The sequence below is a fragment of the Scophthalmus maximus genome, chromosome 11, assembly GCF_022379125.1.
Source record: "Scophthalmus maximus strain ysfricsl-2021 chromosome 11, ASM2237912v1, whole genome shotgun sequence".
In the NCBI taxonomy this organism is placed as follows: domain Eukaryota; kingdom Metazoa; phylum Chordata; class Actinopteri; order Pleuronectiformes; family Scophthalmidae; genus Scophthalmus; species Scophthalmus maximus.
The window spans coordinates 5,774,497-5,792,623 of NC_061525.1; the positions used below are offsets into that span (position 1 = coordinate 5,774,497).

Sequence of the window (18,127 nt, forward strand, 5' to 3'; positions counted from 1 at the left end):
AACACCAGATTAATGACCAGAAACCAAACAGAGGGTATCATCTCAATGTCTAAAAGGCCCCGAGGGGAAAGCTGCAGTCTCGAACACGTCGTTGTGCTAACCTGGAATAGCTAAAGCAACATCCAGTCATAATTTTTTTTTAAAAAACAGTATGAATTCTAACGGAGGGAGTTTTGTTCTGATGGGATTATCTTGATTAAAAGGATATTTCATGTGATTCGATCTCGGTGAATAAACTCAAGGACCAGAGACGCAAAGTGTTAAGTTTCCATCCCATTTAATCCTGGTTTCTATTGTGTACAGGAAGCTACAATAAAACCAACAGATCTAAAAAAAAAAATACACAACTGAAAAGAAACTCAACAGAGAGAGAGAGACGGAGAGGCAGAGAGACCATATCCAAACCACGAATGGCCGAGCAACTTTTACAAAGGCCTCAGATAAAAGCCAAAGCCGTCTGATGGCGGATGAAGGGAAACAAGATTCGGGTTAATTATTGACGGGATAATAAAAAAAAAGCCATTGCACTCCTACTTCCCCTGAGGTTCCCAGACACAAACAGACGGTAAACATTTGAAAAAGGCACTTAACAAGGGATTGCATGATGTATCAGTGCATATTAAACTCAAATTCCACTTCTTCAAAGACAATTCTCTACAAAAGCAACAACCTGGTTTGTGGAATATTATCTCCGTGTAGAAGGCCTATACAAGTATCTGCTGAATACTATAGACTTTTTATGTATAAAATCCTAAAAGTACAGTGGACCTCACCACAGGCCTGTAAACTGTAACGGCTTGTTGAAGAAATCTGGTTGAGAATATAGCAATATATATGTTTTTTCCATAAAACATTGGACATAAAATTACCTTTGGTTTGTCTGTGCTTCTGTACGGACGAGTACATACTGCACATAAAGAGAGAAACCACCTGAATGCTAATCAATTCTAACATATGGGTGTGTTCAATTTAGGGACATGAAATCCCTTCACGTTTATGAAACTGCCAGATGATTTTGAATGTGACACAGGACTAGATGTACTGTCTATCGATTTGTTGCATTGACTTTGAATGGAAAGCAAACTCAACTAAATCGTGTAAGATTGAGAGATTTCATTGCAATGCTGATTATATCAAAACCAGAAATGTACTAATAATGTATAATAATAATAATCATTCGATAGAAGTGTCACAGTTTACATTGAAACACATTCAACATTCAATTGACATATTCAACCTTTCTGGATGACAGACTTCAGGTGGGTTCTCCCTTTAGAAAACAAAAGGTTTTAAGATTTGATTTGCGATCATTTCTTTTAATGACATATTCCAAACTGTTGCATATACTATGACTAATGATTGCACATACATACTATTATAGCTCTATACAGTATATAACAGTTACCATTCTAGTATAAAATATAGTCCTACGGCTATCAATAGATATCTTCATATACATTCGGGGTGAAGCGTAGGCTGGGCTGGATCTTATACGAAAGCAACATTTAAACACAGAGTTTGTGTCGCTGGTCGACGCTCTCAAAGATGAATTGCTCGTTTCACTGGTTCAAAGTCAGCTTCAATCAAAAGTGGATGAAAAAACAAATCACAAAGAAATGTCACTACTGGCTTTTCTGTCCACGTCTCGAGTTGGTTTGCATGTGCAAGTACTGAAGTGGAGATTTTTATCCATTTGTTTGAAAATAAAAAATGATTGCGCACCAGGACATGGATTCAGTCATAGAATAATTCATCTGCGTTTCAAACATAAGGTGCACGTTGTCATCCTAACTTTGAATTTCATGTTTGTTGTTCGTGTGAATTGTATTTGTAGAAAGTACAAATGTTGAAAAAGTGTTGTTTCATCTGAGACAGTTCATTTCCGACTTGTTTTGACAACTGCGAACAGTCGGCAAGTTTGACGGTCAGTTTGTTCCTCAACGAGGAATAGAAGCAATAACAACCGTGCCGACCGCATTTCAATGCTTGTGTTGGAACCGTGGAAGCAAGCGCTTGTGCTTTACCGTGCAAACACAATATCAAGCGTACCGTTAACAACAGACACGGGCTGCTTTCTGCAAGTTCGAGAAAAGGTAATATGATGTTAGGTCGCCCAACAAGCTATGAGCAGCACTTATGCTAGCTACCTTTAATAAATAAAACCGAAAGCCACAATCACCGCAACCCTGAACTTTTCTGGGCATTACCCGGAGGAGCTGCATGCGAGAAAGCACATTTTCAAAAGGACAAAGTGCAAACCTTGTCTCATGTCCGAATTGAAGCGGTGTGAACAGAACAGCATGGACGCTCTACTCAGGCGCACACCCTCACCTAAACCAAACAAACCATTTCCACACGGTGCGAATGCGTCACACTGATAGTGTCCAGTGGTGTGCTTGCATCTGTTAAAGGGCAACATCTGGCAACGCTAAGCTAGAGAGTCAGCGAACTAAATGGCTACAAAGAGATATCAGCTGTTAGCGCCGCTGTAGTCCTGTTGACAATTTGTGCTTCTTAAAAGTGCATCTCGCTGATTTTTTGTTTTCGTAGAAAAAGTGAGACAATCTTGCTGAAAGCTGGTGTGGTCCACCTGCTGCCTCAGGCTATTTGTTCCCAGCTGCTTACAGTAGCTCGCTGCCGGTGCTAATGTGGGCACGGCCAGTTGTTTCAACTGGCACAGCTGCCGTTACGTCCACAGAAGTACCCCCTGTTCAGCTGTTAACAGGCCCTGAATATCAGATTCCAACAGCACATTACGGTGGCCATTTTATTTGAAACACTCAGTTACACATTCACCGCCTTGGTAAAGTCGTGGTGACATTTCACCAAGACCTCTGAAATGAGCATTTGACACAGGATTGTTTTCTCAGCATTGGTGAGGGTGACCTCTGGATGCAAAGGGATGCACTGGGGAATTTAAAGGAATTTGATTTGCCATTCTCATAATATCGGAATGGCTGAATTTGATTTAAAAGTTGTCAACCTTTGTTAATGAGAGAACAAAAAACTTGATGCTAACAATTTGTGAAGGCAGTCTTCGCAACTTCAGTCAGATACGTGGAAAGTCTGATAATGTTGATAAAACTGGGTGGTGAGTCGGTGGAGTTGAGACCTGTGTAATGGAGTTTTTTTTTTAACTCAGGGTCGCTGTGTTGCCACTGTTCAGGATCTCTTGGCGGACCAGTGCAGACTTTTCCTTTTGGTATATGATTCGACTCTGCGGTTACAAAAAAACAAACAAAAATATACAACATTTAATAAGACAGAGTACCATCACCTCACTATCAAAGCTGTACGCTGAAGATTAGGCAAATCTAGTGGGTCATCAACACAATTACAAACCTTGAACAATACTTTGATGACTCCTTTTTTTAAGATGATGTTGTCATACAACATATTTACAATTTGATAGATAATTTAGTATTTAGTAAACTGTTGTCTCTGTTGTCAGAGACTAAACTGTGTAAGATGCAGGACTTGAATGGATTAAATTAAGGCGAATTCTTGTAAGATGTGCTGCCGCATATCTGATGGGTGGTCAGATGTCAGCGGACCTGCCTGTTGCTCTGTTGGGTCTTGGTTTTCCATGGAAATCACCATCACATCTCTCTCTCTTTCTTGACAGCGACGTCTCCACTGCCAGACCCGGCTCCGCTGGCAGCGCCACTCCCGGCCCCAGACGTAGCGGCAGTGGGCCCCGACCCGGCTCCGGATGCGGCAGCCGCTGCTCCCGCTCCGGCGGTGCCCAGTATGGTGGACACCTCTCCCTGCATGAAGGCCCAAGGGGGACTGTTGGGAGAGTTATCCAATGGACAGCGCTCTCCACTGGGGCAGTACACCTCCCCATCTCCTCGCCGACTCTGGATGTACACCCTGGTGCATGGGAAGCAGAACCTAAACATGGTGGAGGTAGAAAAGCCAAGTTATTACAACTTTCAGAGAGACATAACTGTTATGGATACCACAACCAATTATTTGTTCAAGTAAGTCATGATTTGGTCTATAAAACGTAGAACCATGGTTCTGTGGATTCATGGTAGCATGAATCCACAAATTCTCCCAGATCCCTCACTTTACAATAGAAAAACCACAAACCTATGCCCTGGCACCGATGGACACTGAACAAAGTGCGTGTCCTCCAGCCTCTCGTGGCACAAGGTGCAGGACAGAGTGTTTCCTGTTGACTGGCTGTTGCTGGTGGACGCCGACCCCAGCTCAGAGGCTCCACTGTGGGGTAACGCTGCAGCCGTGGTGGCCGCCTCCGCCGAGGAGCTGGACCCCAGCGGCTCCCCTCCGGACCTCGCGGCCAGGGGGCGGGGCTGCCTGGCTGGAGATGAGGCGGGCTTGGGGCTCGTCTGGCTCACACCTCCCGCCGTGGTGGAGGACGAGGAAGGGAGGCCCGTACTTTTGCTGGAGCTGCTTCCGGCCAGAGCCGTGTGGACCTGCGTCTGTAACTTCTGCTGGTTCTGGGACGAGCTGAGCTCTCGCTCCAGCTCCGGAGTGATGAAAGGGGCTATCCCCATTCCCATCCCCAGATGCCTGCGGCTCATCTCGGCCAGCACTGGCGCAGGGAAGATCATGGGGCTGCTCATAGGGGCTGTCCTGGCGGTTAGACCCGCCGGCATGCCCGCAAGAAGCCCGTGGGGAATCCCTGCGATACCTTGGGTCACTAGACTGGGGGGGATGGCGGCGCCGAGCATGGGTCTCCGGCTGCCGCTGGGGCTCTGACGGTTCACCTCAGGAGGCGGCTGGCCGTCACGGTGCAGCCCGTTGGGCGGCACGCGAGCAGCTGACCCGGCGCTTTCCCCCCTTGCGCCCCTGTCGAAGCGGTCGGCGTGCGGCCTGCCGCCGTCCGCCGCTGCGTCTCCCCTGCCGGTCGCGCCGTGCTTGCCGGGCGAGGGGCCGGGCGACCGGACGCTGCCGTCCTGCATCCCGTGCGTTCGTTTCAGCTGTCGGGCGCTCGCGATCAGGAACTCGATCTGATTCGCGCCCTCGTAGTTCACGCAGCCGCGGCAGACCACCTCGCTGAAGTCCCACACCACAGTCCAGGGCATCTTCGGCAGGTCGCACAGGTAGCACCACTGGCGCCGCGAGGCGGAGGAGGGGGACGACATGGCTCCAGGTAGCGAACCTGAGCGGGGGCCAACGAGCCAGCTAGCACGCGTTAGCCAAGTCAACCTGTTTAGCTTTTGACAGGTGCCCGCCCTCTCTTTGCTAGCGCCTCTCTGCGTCAACGGGCTTCTAACGCCCCAGGACCACGACGCGCATCGTCGAGATATGAAATTAGCTCAGATGTCCGGGCTGCCGTCGCTCCTTGCGCTCATGTGTGTTTTGTTTACCCACTCCGGCCTGCTCCCATGCAGCGTCCTCTCCACCGCTGTCAACAGCCTCTCCGCCGCACGGACGCTGGGACGTAACGTTACGTAAAGTTACGTAACCCCCCCCCCCCCCCCCCCCCCGCGCGGGGCATTGTGGGTGTTTGAGTTTCCTCGCCCGGTTTCGACCAACGCAACCGAACCGGTCGCGCCCGCCCGTGGAACTACAACTCCCCCCCAAAAAACTGACACGGAAGTGACGTCATTGCGAGGTCATAGTTCGTTTTGTGTCAACACATGTGCGTTCCCCGCAGCCCTGCGTTTGGAGGCAGGGGACTCGTGATTTTGAGCGCTTTGCGTTCAACTCAAAAAAGGTAGAAATGCCAAGGGACGCGTCATGTTCATCGAGTGAAGATGAGGGGGACAACCCTGCCGCGGAACCATCGGCGAAGCGGAAAGAACCCGGTGAGTTTTCTTATCGCTTGCACTTAGTCGGTGGTTGGCTGACGGAAATGCTAGTCGGGGTTAGGTTTCACAAATCACGTTAAGTTTCATCCACAATCTTTACACAGGAATGAGGAATAAGGTGTATTAGGAAAGTGACCTTAAATGACTTCTGCTTGGCATTATATGTAAAATACAAATTAAAAAAAAATTAAAATAGTAAAATCAATTTTACATTTCACGGGGGGCAGGGCTCCCATTGGAGGAGCGGGGCGCCCTCCTAATCCAGTGGTGGAGGAAACACATTTGTCTACATACCAAAAATGTCTGTCCCATCTAGTTTCAGCTCTAAATGATGCTCTGCATTTTTGTCAAAGACACGATACAAACTTGGCACCGACAACATCAAACCTTACTTGTTATTACTATTTGACGCCATAGCTGCAGCCACACACACAAGCGAGGTCACATTGACAGAGGAGGTTCATCCAGTAGAGAGTGCGCGTGCACAGCTTTTAATACTGGTTTTAGTACAATTCTCTGTGTAATGTTGGTGGTGACATGATGACGTCGTGCTGTTTGACTCCGCAGGTAAGACTACCAGGTACCGGTGTCCTCCTGACTTTGTGTCTCTCTGCCACAAGCCCTGCGGCAGCACCCTGACGGAGAGTCTGAAGGACAACAAGAATGAGTTGTGGCTCATCAAAGCCCCCGCTGGCTTTAATCCAGAATGGTGGGTCCACTCTTCACCCTGTCATCTGCTTTTCATGCATTGTATTTGTACATGGGCATTTAATCTGAAGAGTTTCTTGAGATTTTTCATTTTCTAAACTCTGTACCGCTTCAAATCTCTCTATGTAATTCATTAATTTGTTTAGCATAGTAAAGATTCGCTTAAAAACACAATGGATCACTGCTTCTTGTCTCCAAGTTTTAAGGCTGCATAAAAATACCGTTAAAGGTGAGACTGAGGAGCTATAACTCTGACTAATGTAAGTCATAGAACAAAGCCCAATATATACATGTGCTGGTGAATGAAAGTTAGCGAAGTGGCTCAGTGATGTCAGTTACACAGTAATAATCTAGTTCTAGGTCAAGCCACCCTAGGCCACTTGCCATACCTTAACAAGAAAGGCATTTTGTCACAAAAGGTCCAAGTAAGCACCAAGCAAAGGTAGGTTTCATTGCTCGTGGATAGAAATTTTCATTTGTAAGTGGTGGAGATTGTCATTTCTTCTTTCTCATGTTACATGGTTTTATGTGAAACAATCTGCAGCAATGTCTGTGGCAGGATAAGAGGCAAGATAGATTCAACATGAAGTAAGTGGCAATGAGCCAGAGATCGGCTTCAGGCCCTAACCTTAACCCCCCCTTGGTTTATGGTACCTAACCTCTCCTCTCCTCCCTCCATCCAGTTTCAGTGGCATCAAGTTTCCCCTGTCAGGTCTCCAGACCCTGAAGGTTTCCACTGCTGCAGGCGGAGCCAAGACTGGGAGTGGCCAGCAGATCTACAGCATCCTGGCGTCCTCTCACTGCACCTCAGAGCTCCGCTTGCTCACCAGCGACAAGCAGTCGTCAGATGAGGTTGTTTTTGGCCCCGCTTTCTCAGGCCTGCTAAATGTTTGTGAGAGCTATGTAGACAGTAGTGCTAACATGGCCCCTCAGGTCATCCCCGCTGCTCCAGCGCCCTCTATACCGCCGGGGCTGAAACAGCGATTCCACCCCTTCGGCAGTAAGACCCCCACGCTGACCTGCGTGGCAGAAAATGAGGCGGACGGAGCCACCTTCGGGCCTTCATCTACAACCCTCCGGCCCCTGGTACTAAAACGATTCCAGGAAGAATCAGGGCACGAGGAAGAGCCGAAGAAGAAGAAGAAGAAAAAGAAAGAAAAGCGGATTAAGATGGAGCGAGCGGAGTTGGCGGAGGAGGTGACAGTGAAAGTAGAACCTGCAGCGGAAAGCCAGGACGAAGTGATGATGGAGCTCCCCGTTCAGGAGGGTGATACTTCAGAGAAAAGGAAGAAGAAGAAGAAAAAGAAGGACAGAGAGCGAGAGGAGGTGGAAGAGGGAGTAGAGCCCAGTTTGAGCGTGAAGGTGGAAGAAGTAGCAGTGAAATGCGAACCAATAGACACTTATAGCAATGTAGAGGAAGGGTTGGTAAAGAAGAAGAAAAAGAAGAAGAAAAGCAAAACTGGTGACGACTAGTCTGTTGTTTGTAGATTTTTTTTGACTTTCTGAAATTTCCTGGGAACCATTTTACTACAAATCTGTCTTATCGATCGTTGATAGATTGCATAATGAAAGACTTGTTTTTGCATGACATATTATTTTGAAAAAAAGAGACTTCATGCTCTATCAATTCAATAGTGACTCAAATTATTAAGTGGATTCACCCACCGCAGCTTCAATCTTGTGCTCAGAAAATGACAGTATTACGCGCAGATAATGTGCGCAGCTGCAGGCAACTTTGAGTACCAGCGCACATCCACTATCTATCAAGTTGTGGTAGATTTTTATGGGACCATGTTTCTGTGTTTGTGTATGTTACTGGGCGAGTAACGTCACCGATTTGGCAGCAGATTCTGAAAACCAGAGCTGATACAATGACAGAATAATGGTTCAGTGTCACGTAAAGGTTGTTAGTTGTTGGAGCTGAGTCACGTGTATTGGAGAAATGATTGTGTGTGCAGGAAAACATGTGTGGACAATAAACTCCTAAAGTGATTAAAGGAAGTAAGTGGTGTTTTTGTCCTGCACTCGGCTCTTGCAAGTGTTTGACTCCAGCACAACATGTTCCTCTTATGCCTTGTTAAGGCAATGACTCCATCCAGAAGGAATGAAACTTGAACTTCGCTTCTGTAGCTCAGACTGTGGCTTTAATACTGTGCAGCAGCAAGAAAGTGCCCAATTTACAGGTCTGTCGTTCTCTTATCTGGAAAAAAAAAAGCTTGTAGCTTTCTGAAAGTCGTATTTAAAGAATACTGCGTGTGTTTGCACAAAATATTGGCATCAAAAAACCTATATTGGTGTAGCCCAAGTCAATAAATCTTTCCCTCTAGTTAAATGCAGAGGAAGAGGAAGTTCTGACAGGGAGATGGCGCCACAGTCCAGTCTGTTCCCGTGTCGGGCAGCAGCCTGCAGCCTCTGAACAACCTCTGAGCTTATTATTTGCATGCTACAATTTCTTTTCACTAATGTGACACAGATCTTACATTGCTGTCTAAACACACAGAAAAGATTAAAAAAAAATCTTCATTTCTTTTTCATTTTCCAGCGGCAGCGAATCATCAGATTCTCAGTGGCACTCAGGTGAAAAATGTCAGTCCAGGCTCGGCATCCTCCCCTCCTCCCTCCCTTCACTGCTCCCCCTCTTCCTGCTCTGCACCGGGGTATGGTCCTGTTTCTTAATGAGCTCGGGCACCTCTGGCGCTATCACGCTCTCACCATCTGTAATAACCCATCTGCACATGCTGTTAGGCTTTATTGATCCATCCTCACTTCTGCATTCACATCTTTATTTTTATTTTTTGCAAGCTTTACTGCCTCCAAAGGGTCCCCAAATAATCTAAATCCTGTCCTGAGTAAAATATAACCTACCAAAACATACCGACTTGCATATTAAAATAGCTTTCTACTCACCAAATTGGACTTGCCTTTACCACCTTGAAGTGTAGTTTGTTGGGTTTAGCAGGCAGCCAAAGATGTCAGATGTTGGATTGAGTCACATCTAACGCCAGATTTCTGTGTGTCCTCACAGGTATGTTGAATGTGTGCGAGCGTCTGTGCTTCAGGGCCAGAGTCTGCAGGCTTGGGTGCATGTGAGCATATGACTGCTGTGTAACTGAAAGAGTGTTTGTGTGAAGCTGCCTGAGCTGAAGTCACCTTGACGTACTTCCTTTTAATAGAAAATACATTTTTACTTTTATTTTACATTATGTCTGTAACTTCATGTTAAACCATGGGGGGGGGGTTCTAAAAAGGTTAAAAAGGTTTTTTGTTTCTGGGGGTGAAAGGGCTTTCAGCAATTTGACACTGGTTAATGTAGGGGATATTTTCATATTTGATGTGTCAGTTTTTGCGGCTGTTATCTTTATTAGCTCCGTGTCTAAACCTTGATTTATCCCAGTTTTGGGATATGTTGGAGAGCTCATTCAGGAAGATGTTTTACAGATTTGATCAAATCAAAATCACCAAAGATGACGATGCAGTGGAGAGCGCAGGGCATTGAATGTCTGCCCATGTCACTATAGGCGTTGTCAGGGACGACCCATTTCAGTCTTCAATAACTTTTTTGTTTTGACATCAAACCACCTCTCATGTGTCTGGGACATCCTCTCACAACTTTCACAGCTGTTAGTTTGTGAAAAAGGCCTTAGCAAATCCCTTAGCATCTTTATCAGTGAGCATTTTGCTTTGATATATGCATATTTCGAGGTCTCACAGCTTTCAGAGCTGTTAGACACACCATACTTATTTGAAAAGATAGTATAGATTTTTTTTTAATAACTCTTTTGGTCAATTATGATGTGTGGTTATTTAGTCACACCTTATAACATATAGTCTTTTACATAGAAAAAGGGGCCATTAATGAATATATTACACTAAGAATTACTTTTTCAAATTGAAAAGGTTGATTTTTCTTTTTTTGTTAATTTGAGAGAGGAGGAAAGCGAAACGATAAAGAACAGTGGTGGAGGCTCTGGATGTGAGGCTCCAGGTGGGATTAGGCTCCAGACCTGGTCAGAAAAAACTATTTCTTAGCAACCTCCCTCAACTGAGTATGTTAGTCCAGTTGAATGCAGCACCGTCACTGCTCAGTGCAGCAGCGCAGAGGTCAAGAGGTCAGACCTTGGCTCCGTTAGAGGAGACCAGAGTGATATTTTACTGAAGGAGCTGCAGCTGTGAGTATGATGGAAGTGGAAGTAGGGCTGAGTGTTTTCTGTTTTTATTGAAAAAACGTTTACCAGTAATACTATATTCTGCATACAGGTCTGATCAGAAAAGACCACTCTTTGGTTTGACTGTAATTATTTTTAACTAGTTTGAGAGACATAATTGCATAATGAGTAGCTTTTGTGCAGCTTTTTTCACATTTTTCACCCTCTTTGTGACAAGGTTTTCCATTAACTCCTCTAGCTCCTTTACCATCACTGTTTTTTCTTGCAGCAAGAAGACCAAGAACTTTTGCGTGAGGTTGCATGTGGTTATAAAGTCTGGGTCGAAAAAGATGGTCCTTTAATAGAAATCTGTGAAGGCTGTGAGCGACGGCCCTGAGGTGAGGAGGTAGAGGTAAATCACTGAGGGGATTCACCTGCGCTTGCTTCTCCTATGTAAAGAACAAACTCTGAGGGACTTTCTGATCGTAACCACTGGGAACCTAATTTTACCAAAACGTGGGTCATGGCCGCCTGGCAGTTATCAGCTAGAAGGTCACGGGGGTAAAATGTGAGCTGAGGATGTGAGGTACAGTATATTCAGTTCACATTAGTCACTGGAACCTCCATCCACAGACAGTAATCTTACACCTGCCTGTGCCTGCACTGTAATGCATTATACCATCCGCAAGGAAATGGAATGATGCAATATGCTGCACTACGATTTGTTAGCTCTGTGTGTGTGTGCGTTGCTGTGTGTTAGGCTGCGGTGCTGTCTGCTGAAGAGGAGGAGAAGGATGAATAATAAATGCGGTCTGAAGTTTGGATCCAACGTGTTCAGACTACTGAGCAGAGCAGAGGCCTTTTCTATGGCCGAGCTGCTGCCAATGATCAGATTTGGGGGGATGGGGGTTCGTGTGTGGAGGAGGGGGGTGTGTAGGGGTAATGAATTGGGGAACCAATTCTCGCCTGCCCTCCCCTCTCCCTGCAATGATCTCTCTCTCTCTCTCTCTCTCTCTCTCTCTCACCCTGTCTCTTCCCTCTCCTGCATTCTTTTTCAACCAGCGCGCCTCGCTCCAGTCAGCCTGCGGCAATGTGAGCGTTGCCATGGCAACATGGACCTGCCAAGGACTACAGCGATGTAGAGAGAGAGAGAGAGAGAGAAAGAGAGAGGAGGGGTGCAGCTCATCAATGTCTTAGAGTCCCCCTTTACCTCCCCCAACCAAAAGTGTACACACACACACACACACACACACACACACGCTCTCTCTTCAGGCCACGCTGTTGGAAGAACAAACATCACAAAGGGCTCTAGCCTAAATTCTGCCGCAGAGAAATTGAAACTGCTGCTGGTTCCTCAGTTTCCTCTGCTCACGGGGACATTTCACCTCAGCTGTACATTCCGCTTGAGTGACAAAAATACAAACACCTAAGCAGTGACTGTATATCACCAGGAAACTTCGAATGAACACACGGACGGATGAATTCCCCCCAAATCGCTCACACTCTCGCCTCTATGCTCCGTCCGCTGAGCCAGAGGCCACGTTGGAGGAAAGAAAATTGTGTTTGTTTGGTTTTTTCCCCCTCTGTTATTATAGTTTTAGTCAGATGTGTGTTCATTTTTAAAAGACCAAATCAGTTCAAACTCTGTCCGTCAACATATGACCCAGGCTTTCTCTTTCTCTTCCCTCTCTCCAAATCCAATAAATATTCAAAGAGAATGGACCGTACTGATTCGTAAGGTCCACGGCCCCCTTCTCTGTGTGTGCAGCCCTGTCTCATTCCCAGCTCCACCACTCCAACAAGCCCCTCTGCTGCGACTGACAGTGCGACATGGATCAATATCTGGATGTATGAAGCTCGTCTGCACGAACTGACACGGAGATAGTAATTCTTTTCTTTTCCTCGGTTTTGTCCCAGACAATGGAGGGAGTGGGAAATGTTGCTCGTGTGGTGTCTTTGAGCAAGAACGCGCGTGTGCGTGCGTGTGTGTGACATTGCGGTGTCGATTTGAAAGGCTGCGGCAGCCGTCGACAGATAACGACAATCCTTACCGCACCAGCAACTTGATTGCATACTAATGTTTTTGCATGACGCATCTCTCTCCCCTCTTCCTCCCCCCTAATCAGCCTCCCTCCCCATTTTCCAAATCCTCCCTCTTCCCATATCTCCCTCTCTCCCTGCTCCTCTTATGTATTTTCACGTCTTTCTTTCTTTTCTTCCTTCCCTGCCTCCCTCCTCCCTCCTTCCGTCCTTGTTTTCCATCCTCCCCACCTTGCTCTTCACATTGTGTGGCATTGATGTGGCGCCGAGCTGCTGCTCATATGATCCGCCCACCACCTCTGCAGGAATTCAACTGCACACGCGACAGAAACAAAGAAGAAGTTGCTGCACACTTGACGAACGCAGCAGTAATGTGCATGACAGACAGGTCGCAACTAACTTTTGCATTTTCATAAACTCGGGTAATAATAAAAAATTGTAATTTTTTATTATTGATTGTTTTCAGATGATTGTTGACTCTATAAGGTTATAGCAACATCAATTTGAGTAATGTTTCTGTTTCACCTGATGATTTTATTTCAAAATTCACTCTTTTTTTGTCCTTAACCCAAATATATCACAGTGGCCCATTATATATGTTATGTGTGGATCAGTCATCTCAGCACAGTGGAATCTATGGTTTTCCATCTGAAATCTGTTTGACCCTGCACCCGTTAAATCCCCGGTAGTTGTTAAAGAAAGGGCGCAGGGGACAGGTGAACTAGGAATTCTAAGCCTTGACTCTCGCCACTCTATATGGAGAAGTTGAAAAAAGAATTTGGGGCTCTCGCTGAGTGCTGAATGTTTGAGATTAGCTCTCGTTGATTTTAGGATCTGCGGCCCCATATTTTTTTTTTTCTTTCTTTCTTCTTGCTGCAGTGAGAATATGTAAAGGAGCAAGCTGGCAAGAATGAACACATGATCTTTTCCCGTGGATTATTTCGGTCATACAAACATCTCTGCCTTTCACTGTAAGGTAGCCCAAAGTAGTCATCTTTCTCTTTTTTTTTTGTTGTTGCCAGAAATGGGAGTAATTCTCTTTGTCTGAATCACTTCAGACCACTGACAGGCAGCAAGTCAAATGTTAGAACAGTGTAGGCTGCTGCGAGACAGTGTGATAGGCTGCACGGAGAATCTGTTGCTAGGCTCACTGTGAACAGACCAGTCAAGTCTGACATATGTTTTCAAAGCAGCTCTCTTAGCAGCCTGCTGCAGTTGCCATGGAAACCCCAATGCCATTTCCCCCATTGTTTGGGCCGCTCGATATTCCGAAAGCTTTTGCAGAGTCTTGGTTTATTAAAGCCTGGCAGACCGACGGGGAGAGCTGGTTTAGCGCCGTGTTTGTTGGGTGTGTGCCTATATTCAGCGTGCATGTGTGTGCAATTTTGCGAGAATGTGTGTGTGTAAATGCAGAATGTTTGTTCGCGTAAGTATCTGGATTTTTGGCGGTCTGTGTGCACGTACTCAAGGATGTGTGTGTGTGTGTGTGCGTGTGTGTGTTAGAGAGCAGGGTCAGTCTCAGTCAGAGGTGGTGACAAAGGGGGATGCCCTTCACTTGACCTACACAGCAGACACAGACACGGACTGACTCTGTGCTTCTCTGGTACCAGACACGAGGTGTAACCAGTGCAGCGTTTATGGAAAACAAAGGAATAGAATTTATGAATTCTTTTTTTTTTTACTAGGCTGTATAAATCTATTTTTTATTATAAAGAAAATACTTATTTTAGTCCTTAAATCTTCATCAAACATGTCGGAACTGCTCATGTTTCCCAGTTACACACTGGTCTGCGTTTAAATGTGATTGTGGTTTATGGGCTATGTGAAATCTTTTGGCAGGAGCTAAGCTTTATTCATCATGTTAAAATTATGATAGCTTTTTTTCTGCTAGCTTTTGAGCAGCTTTGTAATGGTGAAAAAAAGGTTATTTTTAAGGCCAATAAAAAAAAATTGTATCATTTAGTTTGTATATAATTTATATGGAAAACAGGAATTTCCTGTCTCCTCTCCTGCATAGACAATAGGAAACACCCTGCGTGTGCAGTTGACCAGCTGTACACTGACTGAAAGACAATCCAGTTTACTTTAGCAGATTATGGGAAATAGTTAATAGGAACTGTAGCAGTCAAGCGCAGCTTCTAGTTAGCCTATAATTGCATACTAAATTACATAGATGATTCCTGAACACTTTATAGGCTTTTTCTCGGGAAAAAGATGATCCTGTAATACATAGCGCTCACCCTTTTTATGGATAAATGACCCAATCATGAATATTTTATTGATAAAAGTTGTACCATTTGAATATTTCAATTATATGACAAATGTTCCAATTTGAGCCGCAGATTAAAGCTCAGTCAGCGACAGGGGTTATTACGTCTGTACAGATATTTTACTGATTTTGTGATCAGTAGTGATACAGTAAACTGTCATGTCTCATCTTAATCAACACCTGGTTGTTAAAGCACTGTTTCCTCATGCAGGCCTATGCACTGTGATGTGTCTTTTTTGCGAACGGCTTGCCCACACTTCAGTTTATAACCTTCCACTGATCCAAGTTTGAGTCCATTGTCGCCACCTGTGTCCATGATGTCACTCTATAGTTCACTGCCTGAAGCGCGTGACCATGGCGACTGGAACAGAGCTTGAACATTAAATTGACAGGTTCACTCGCAGGCTGTGCTCTTCACCACCACATTCCAGCGGTTGCACACTTGCTGATGTTGCAACAAATCTGCCCCGTTGATGTCATGCCTCACCTCGTCTTGACTTGTACACAAGTCCTCACAGAACTCCTTGGCTTATGGAGCCCGCCACTCATTCATCCACCACTCTTCCTTCAGCTACCACGGCCTACCATGACTTGACGCTTACTTGCACGTCAAGTCAAAGAAGTACCACGTCAGCGATGTAACTCAAACCAACCGAATGTCGAGCAAACAGCAGTCACCGTGCAGATATTGTAGAAAGGGACGAATTCTTAACATTTGACATTTGACTTGAAAAGGATGTCGGCATTGAATTCAGTTGGGTTTTAGGTAGAATCATCCTGTGTCGATGCTGCTGTGTGGTGACTGGTTTGGAAGCAAAACCTGAGACACAAAGATGTGTACTTGTATTAGGTGTATGAAAAACAAACTTTGTCAGACAACAGTAAAAAAAACAAAAAAAACCCAACTTGTTTCCCACAGGCTCACTGGACAGTTAATTCACCATGTGTTTCCATTTCCGGGCCTTTCCTCTCTCATGTCCTGCTGACTTGCCGCCTTCCCTCAGTGTCTTGTGTGTGTGTGTGTGTGAGCCCTCAGTCAGACTTGGGTCAGAGTTCAGGTTGCTGGATGAGAGAAGAATTGGCCGTCTGAGGAAGGCTGTCGCTCACCCTGAAATCCTGCTGGGCAGCCATCTGCCTGCGGGTGGAGGCAGACGAACCCTTCTGCTCAGAGTCCTTGAGACCGGGAGTTTGGCAAAGTGGGATTGTTTGTTTCAGATTAATAACACTTCCCCCTCCTCAAGGCTCGATCGGACCATCAGCTTCGGTTGGGAGAGAGTTGAATTCTGAGGCCTTTTTGAAGTTAAAGCGTAATATCCCCAAAATTAATAAAATAAATAGGTCTGATTGCTCCGGACCACCTTTTTAAATATTAATGTGTCACTAAAACATAATTCCTGTCTGCCAATGGAGCTCCTGTTATTTCTGCTGTAATTTGTTGGTCTTCTCATTCTTCTCAACTACATTAGTTATGATTAAATATTCATGAGGACATTGATCCTGCATTACGGTCAAATCAAACCTTGTTTATGTTTATTTGGTTGCACCGATCAATATTTTTTATATGAACAATGGATCTATTGACTGTGTCATCTTAAAGCTGCTATGAGTCTGCAGCGTGACATGTTATAACTAAAGTGCACTCAATAAACATACGTTTTTGTACCGATAATGCAAAATAGCTCCTGACCAAAACTGTGATAAAAAATGCACTGAATCCCCTCCCCAAGGAAAAGCAGAAACACATCCAAAAAATGGAGACATACCGGAATGTTAACGCTTGAAACAAGGACAGAAATTTGTTTTTGTGTGAGGTAAGAAGCTAATGATTTTTATTAGTTTATATCAAAATGTATGTTTTCATCCAATTAATATTTTTTTTCTAAAAGAGGAAGCAATAGTAAGGTAAGGTGAAGGTAAAGGTGCATACATCTGAATAGCAGTATTCTACATCCTCTGACCTCCATCTGTCTTTGCACATTATTAAAAAAAAATCGCTGCCGTTCACAGTAATCTAAAATGGGACTGTGCTCCGTGTGTTATGTAACTCACAGAAATGGGTTAGCATGACAATAGAGGTGTTGCTCCCATAGAGATTGTGTTACCTCCCCTTCATTTCATGCTATGGATAAAAAAAACCAAAATTGTGTTCCTTTCAGATAATGCGGAAGTGTTTCTGTGTAAATGTAATTTGGTGGTAGAATCACATGGATTCAGTGTTATGTACAGGCACAATGTGTTGCCAGAGGAGAAGCAGATAGAGTCTTTTGTTCCTCTCCTCCGCTCCGTGACAGAGGCAGAATATCACGCTGATATTCGTCGACTGAACCCCTCCTCATTCGAGAAGGTCTGCTGCTTTATAAGCTGATTTATGTAAAGGGGGATTAGCCCGATGCTGAGTGCGTTGCATAAATAGTCCCCTTGTATTTCAACTGTCCCATCCAGAAAAGCTCCACTGCCCCTCCGGGCTTCTATTTTCATGGAGCAAAGTACACTCACTTGACCCGTGACCTCCGCAACAAGTGGCTCCGTCTGAACTGACATGATTTCATTTTGCTCAAGCGCTGCCCACAGAGCCAGCTGTCCATGTTCCAGGACTCTGCGAGGGCATTTTGAAACAGGCAGTTGCCCAAAACGGAACCAAAAGGGTCAGTGGAGGTCTTGACATTAAACAATTGTGCTGTAACCGGACAATCAGGGGTTGGAATCACCAGACAAGATGGAAAAGACACTGTCGGGTTCATGCAAGGGTTGGCAACCAAAAACTATAAGATAAATATTTATTGATGACCTAAACTAAACTAAAAGCTAAATCAATGTTGGAAACCAGAACTCTGGTGAAATGTCATCAGCAAATAAACACTACAATGATAATGTGAAAGACGGCCAAATTTTATTCAACTGCTTCTGTGGAATCGCACTACATTCTCGGATTTGTAAACCATAGTTCCCTCTGCTGCCCCGAATATCTCCTGTTTCCTTCTCGCCGGTCTGTAGCAACACACCAATGTGGCCATCGTATTCCTTGAAACAGCCGCCAGTCATTGTTGGTCAGAGTGTGGCCTCATACATCACGTCCAACCAGGTCAGAAAGGTCTCAACAAGGCCACAAGATCATAATAATAATCCATCCACCCACTGTCTGTACCGTTAATCCCTCGAGGGTCAAGTGGGGGCTGGAGCCA

The 18,127-nt window shown here is 45.2% G+C and overlaps 2 protein-coding genes across 4 annotated transcripts; one reads left to right on the forward strand and one right to left on the reverse strand.

Moving 5' to 3' along the window:
- Positions 1–260: 260 nt before the first annotated feature.
- On the reverse strand, positions 261–5,433 carry irf2bp1 (interferon regulatory factor 2 binding protein 1). Of its 2 annotated transcripts, none has more exons than XM_035622688.2 (3): positions 4,096–5,433; positions 3,555–3,894; positions 261–3,217 (listed from the first exon to the last, which is right to left on the reverse strand). In XM_035622688.2, exons 1-2 carry the CDS (start codon positions 5,112–5,114, stop codon positions 3,600–3,602), a joined length of 1,314 nt encoding a protein of 437 aa, XP_035478581.1. In that variant the 5' UTR covers positions 5,115–5,433; the 3' UTR covers positions 261–3,217; positions 3,555–3,599. The 2 variants fall into 2 exon arrangements, with proteins under 2 accessions (XP_035478581.1, XP_035478582.1); XM_035622689.2 differs by having other exon boundaries at positions 3,559–3,894; positions 4,096–5,420.
- Positions 5,434–5,520: 87 nt separating this feature from the next.
- polr1g (RNA polymerase I subunit G) lies at positions 5,521–8,483 on the forward strand. Of its 2 annotated transcripts, none has more exons than XM_035622691.2 (3): positions 5,521–5,780; positions 6,404–6,492; positions 7,175–8,483. In XM_035622691.2, the coding sequence occupies exons 1-3, from the start codon at positions 5,730–5,732 to the stop codon at positions 7,962–7,964; spliced, it is 930 nt and encodes a 309-aa protein (XP_035478584.2). In that variant the 5' UTR covers positions 5,521–5,729; the 3' UTR covers positions 7,965–8,483. The 2 variants fall into 2 exon arrangements, with proteins under 2 accessions (XP_035478584.2, XP_035478583.2); XM_035622690.2 differs by having other exon boundaries at positions 5,530–5,780; positions 6,351–6,492.
- Positions 8,484–18,127: the final 9,644 nt, after the last annotated feature.

Excerpts from the sequence above, each read along its gene's own strand:
- polr1g (XM_035622690.2), top strand. The coding sequence starts at position 5,696 with ATGCCAAGGGACGCGTCATGTTCATCGAGTGAAGATGAGGGGGACAAC. Across the intron at positions 5,781-6,350 it reads GGCGAAGCGGAAAGAACCCG|GTAAGACTACCAGGTACCGG; the intron begins GTGAGTTTTCTT and ends TTGACTCCGCAG. Across the intron at positions 6,493-7,174 it reads GCTGGCTTTAATCCAGAATG|TTTCAGTGGCATCAAGTTTC; the intron begins GTGGGTCCACTC and ends CCCTCCATCCAG.
- irf2bp1 (XM_035622688.2), bottom strand. The coding sequence starts at position 5,114 with ATGTCGTCCCCCTCCTCCGCCTCGCGGCGCCAGTGGTGCTACCTGTGC. Across the intron at positions 3,895-4,095 it reads CCATCGGTGCCAGGGCATAG|GTTCTGCTTCCCATGCACCA; the intron begins GTTTGTGGTTTT and ends CACCATGTTTAG.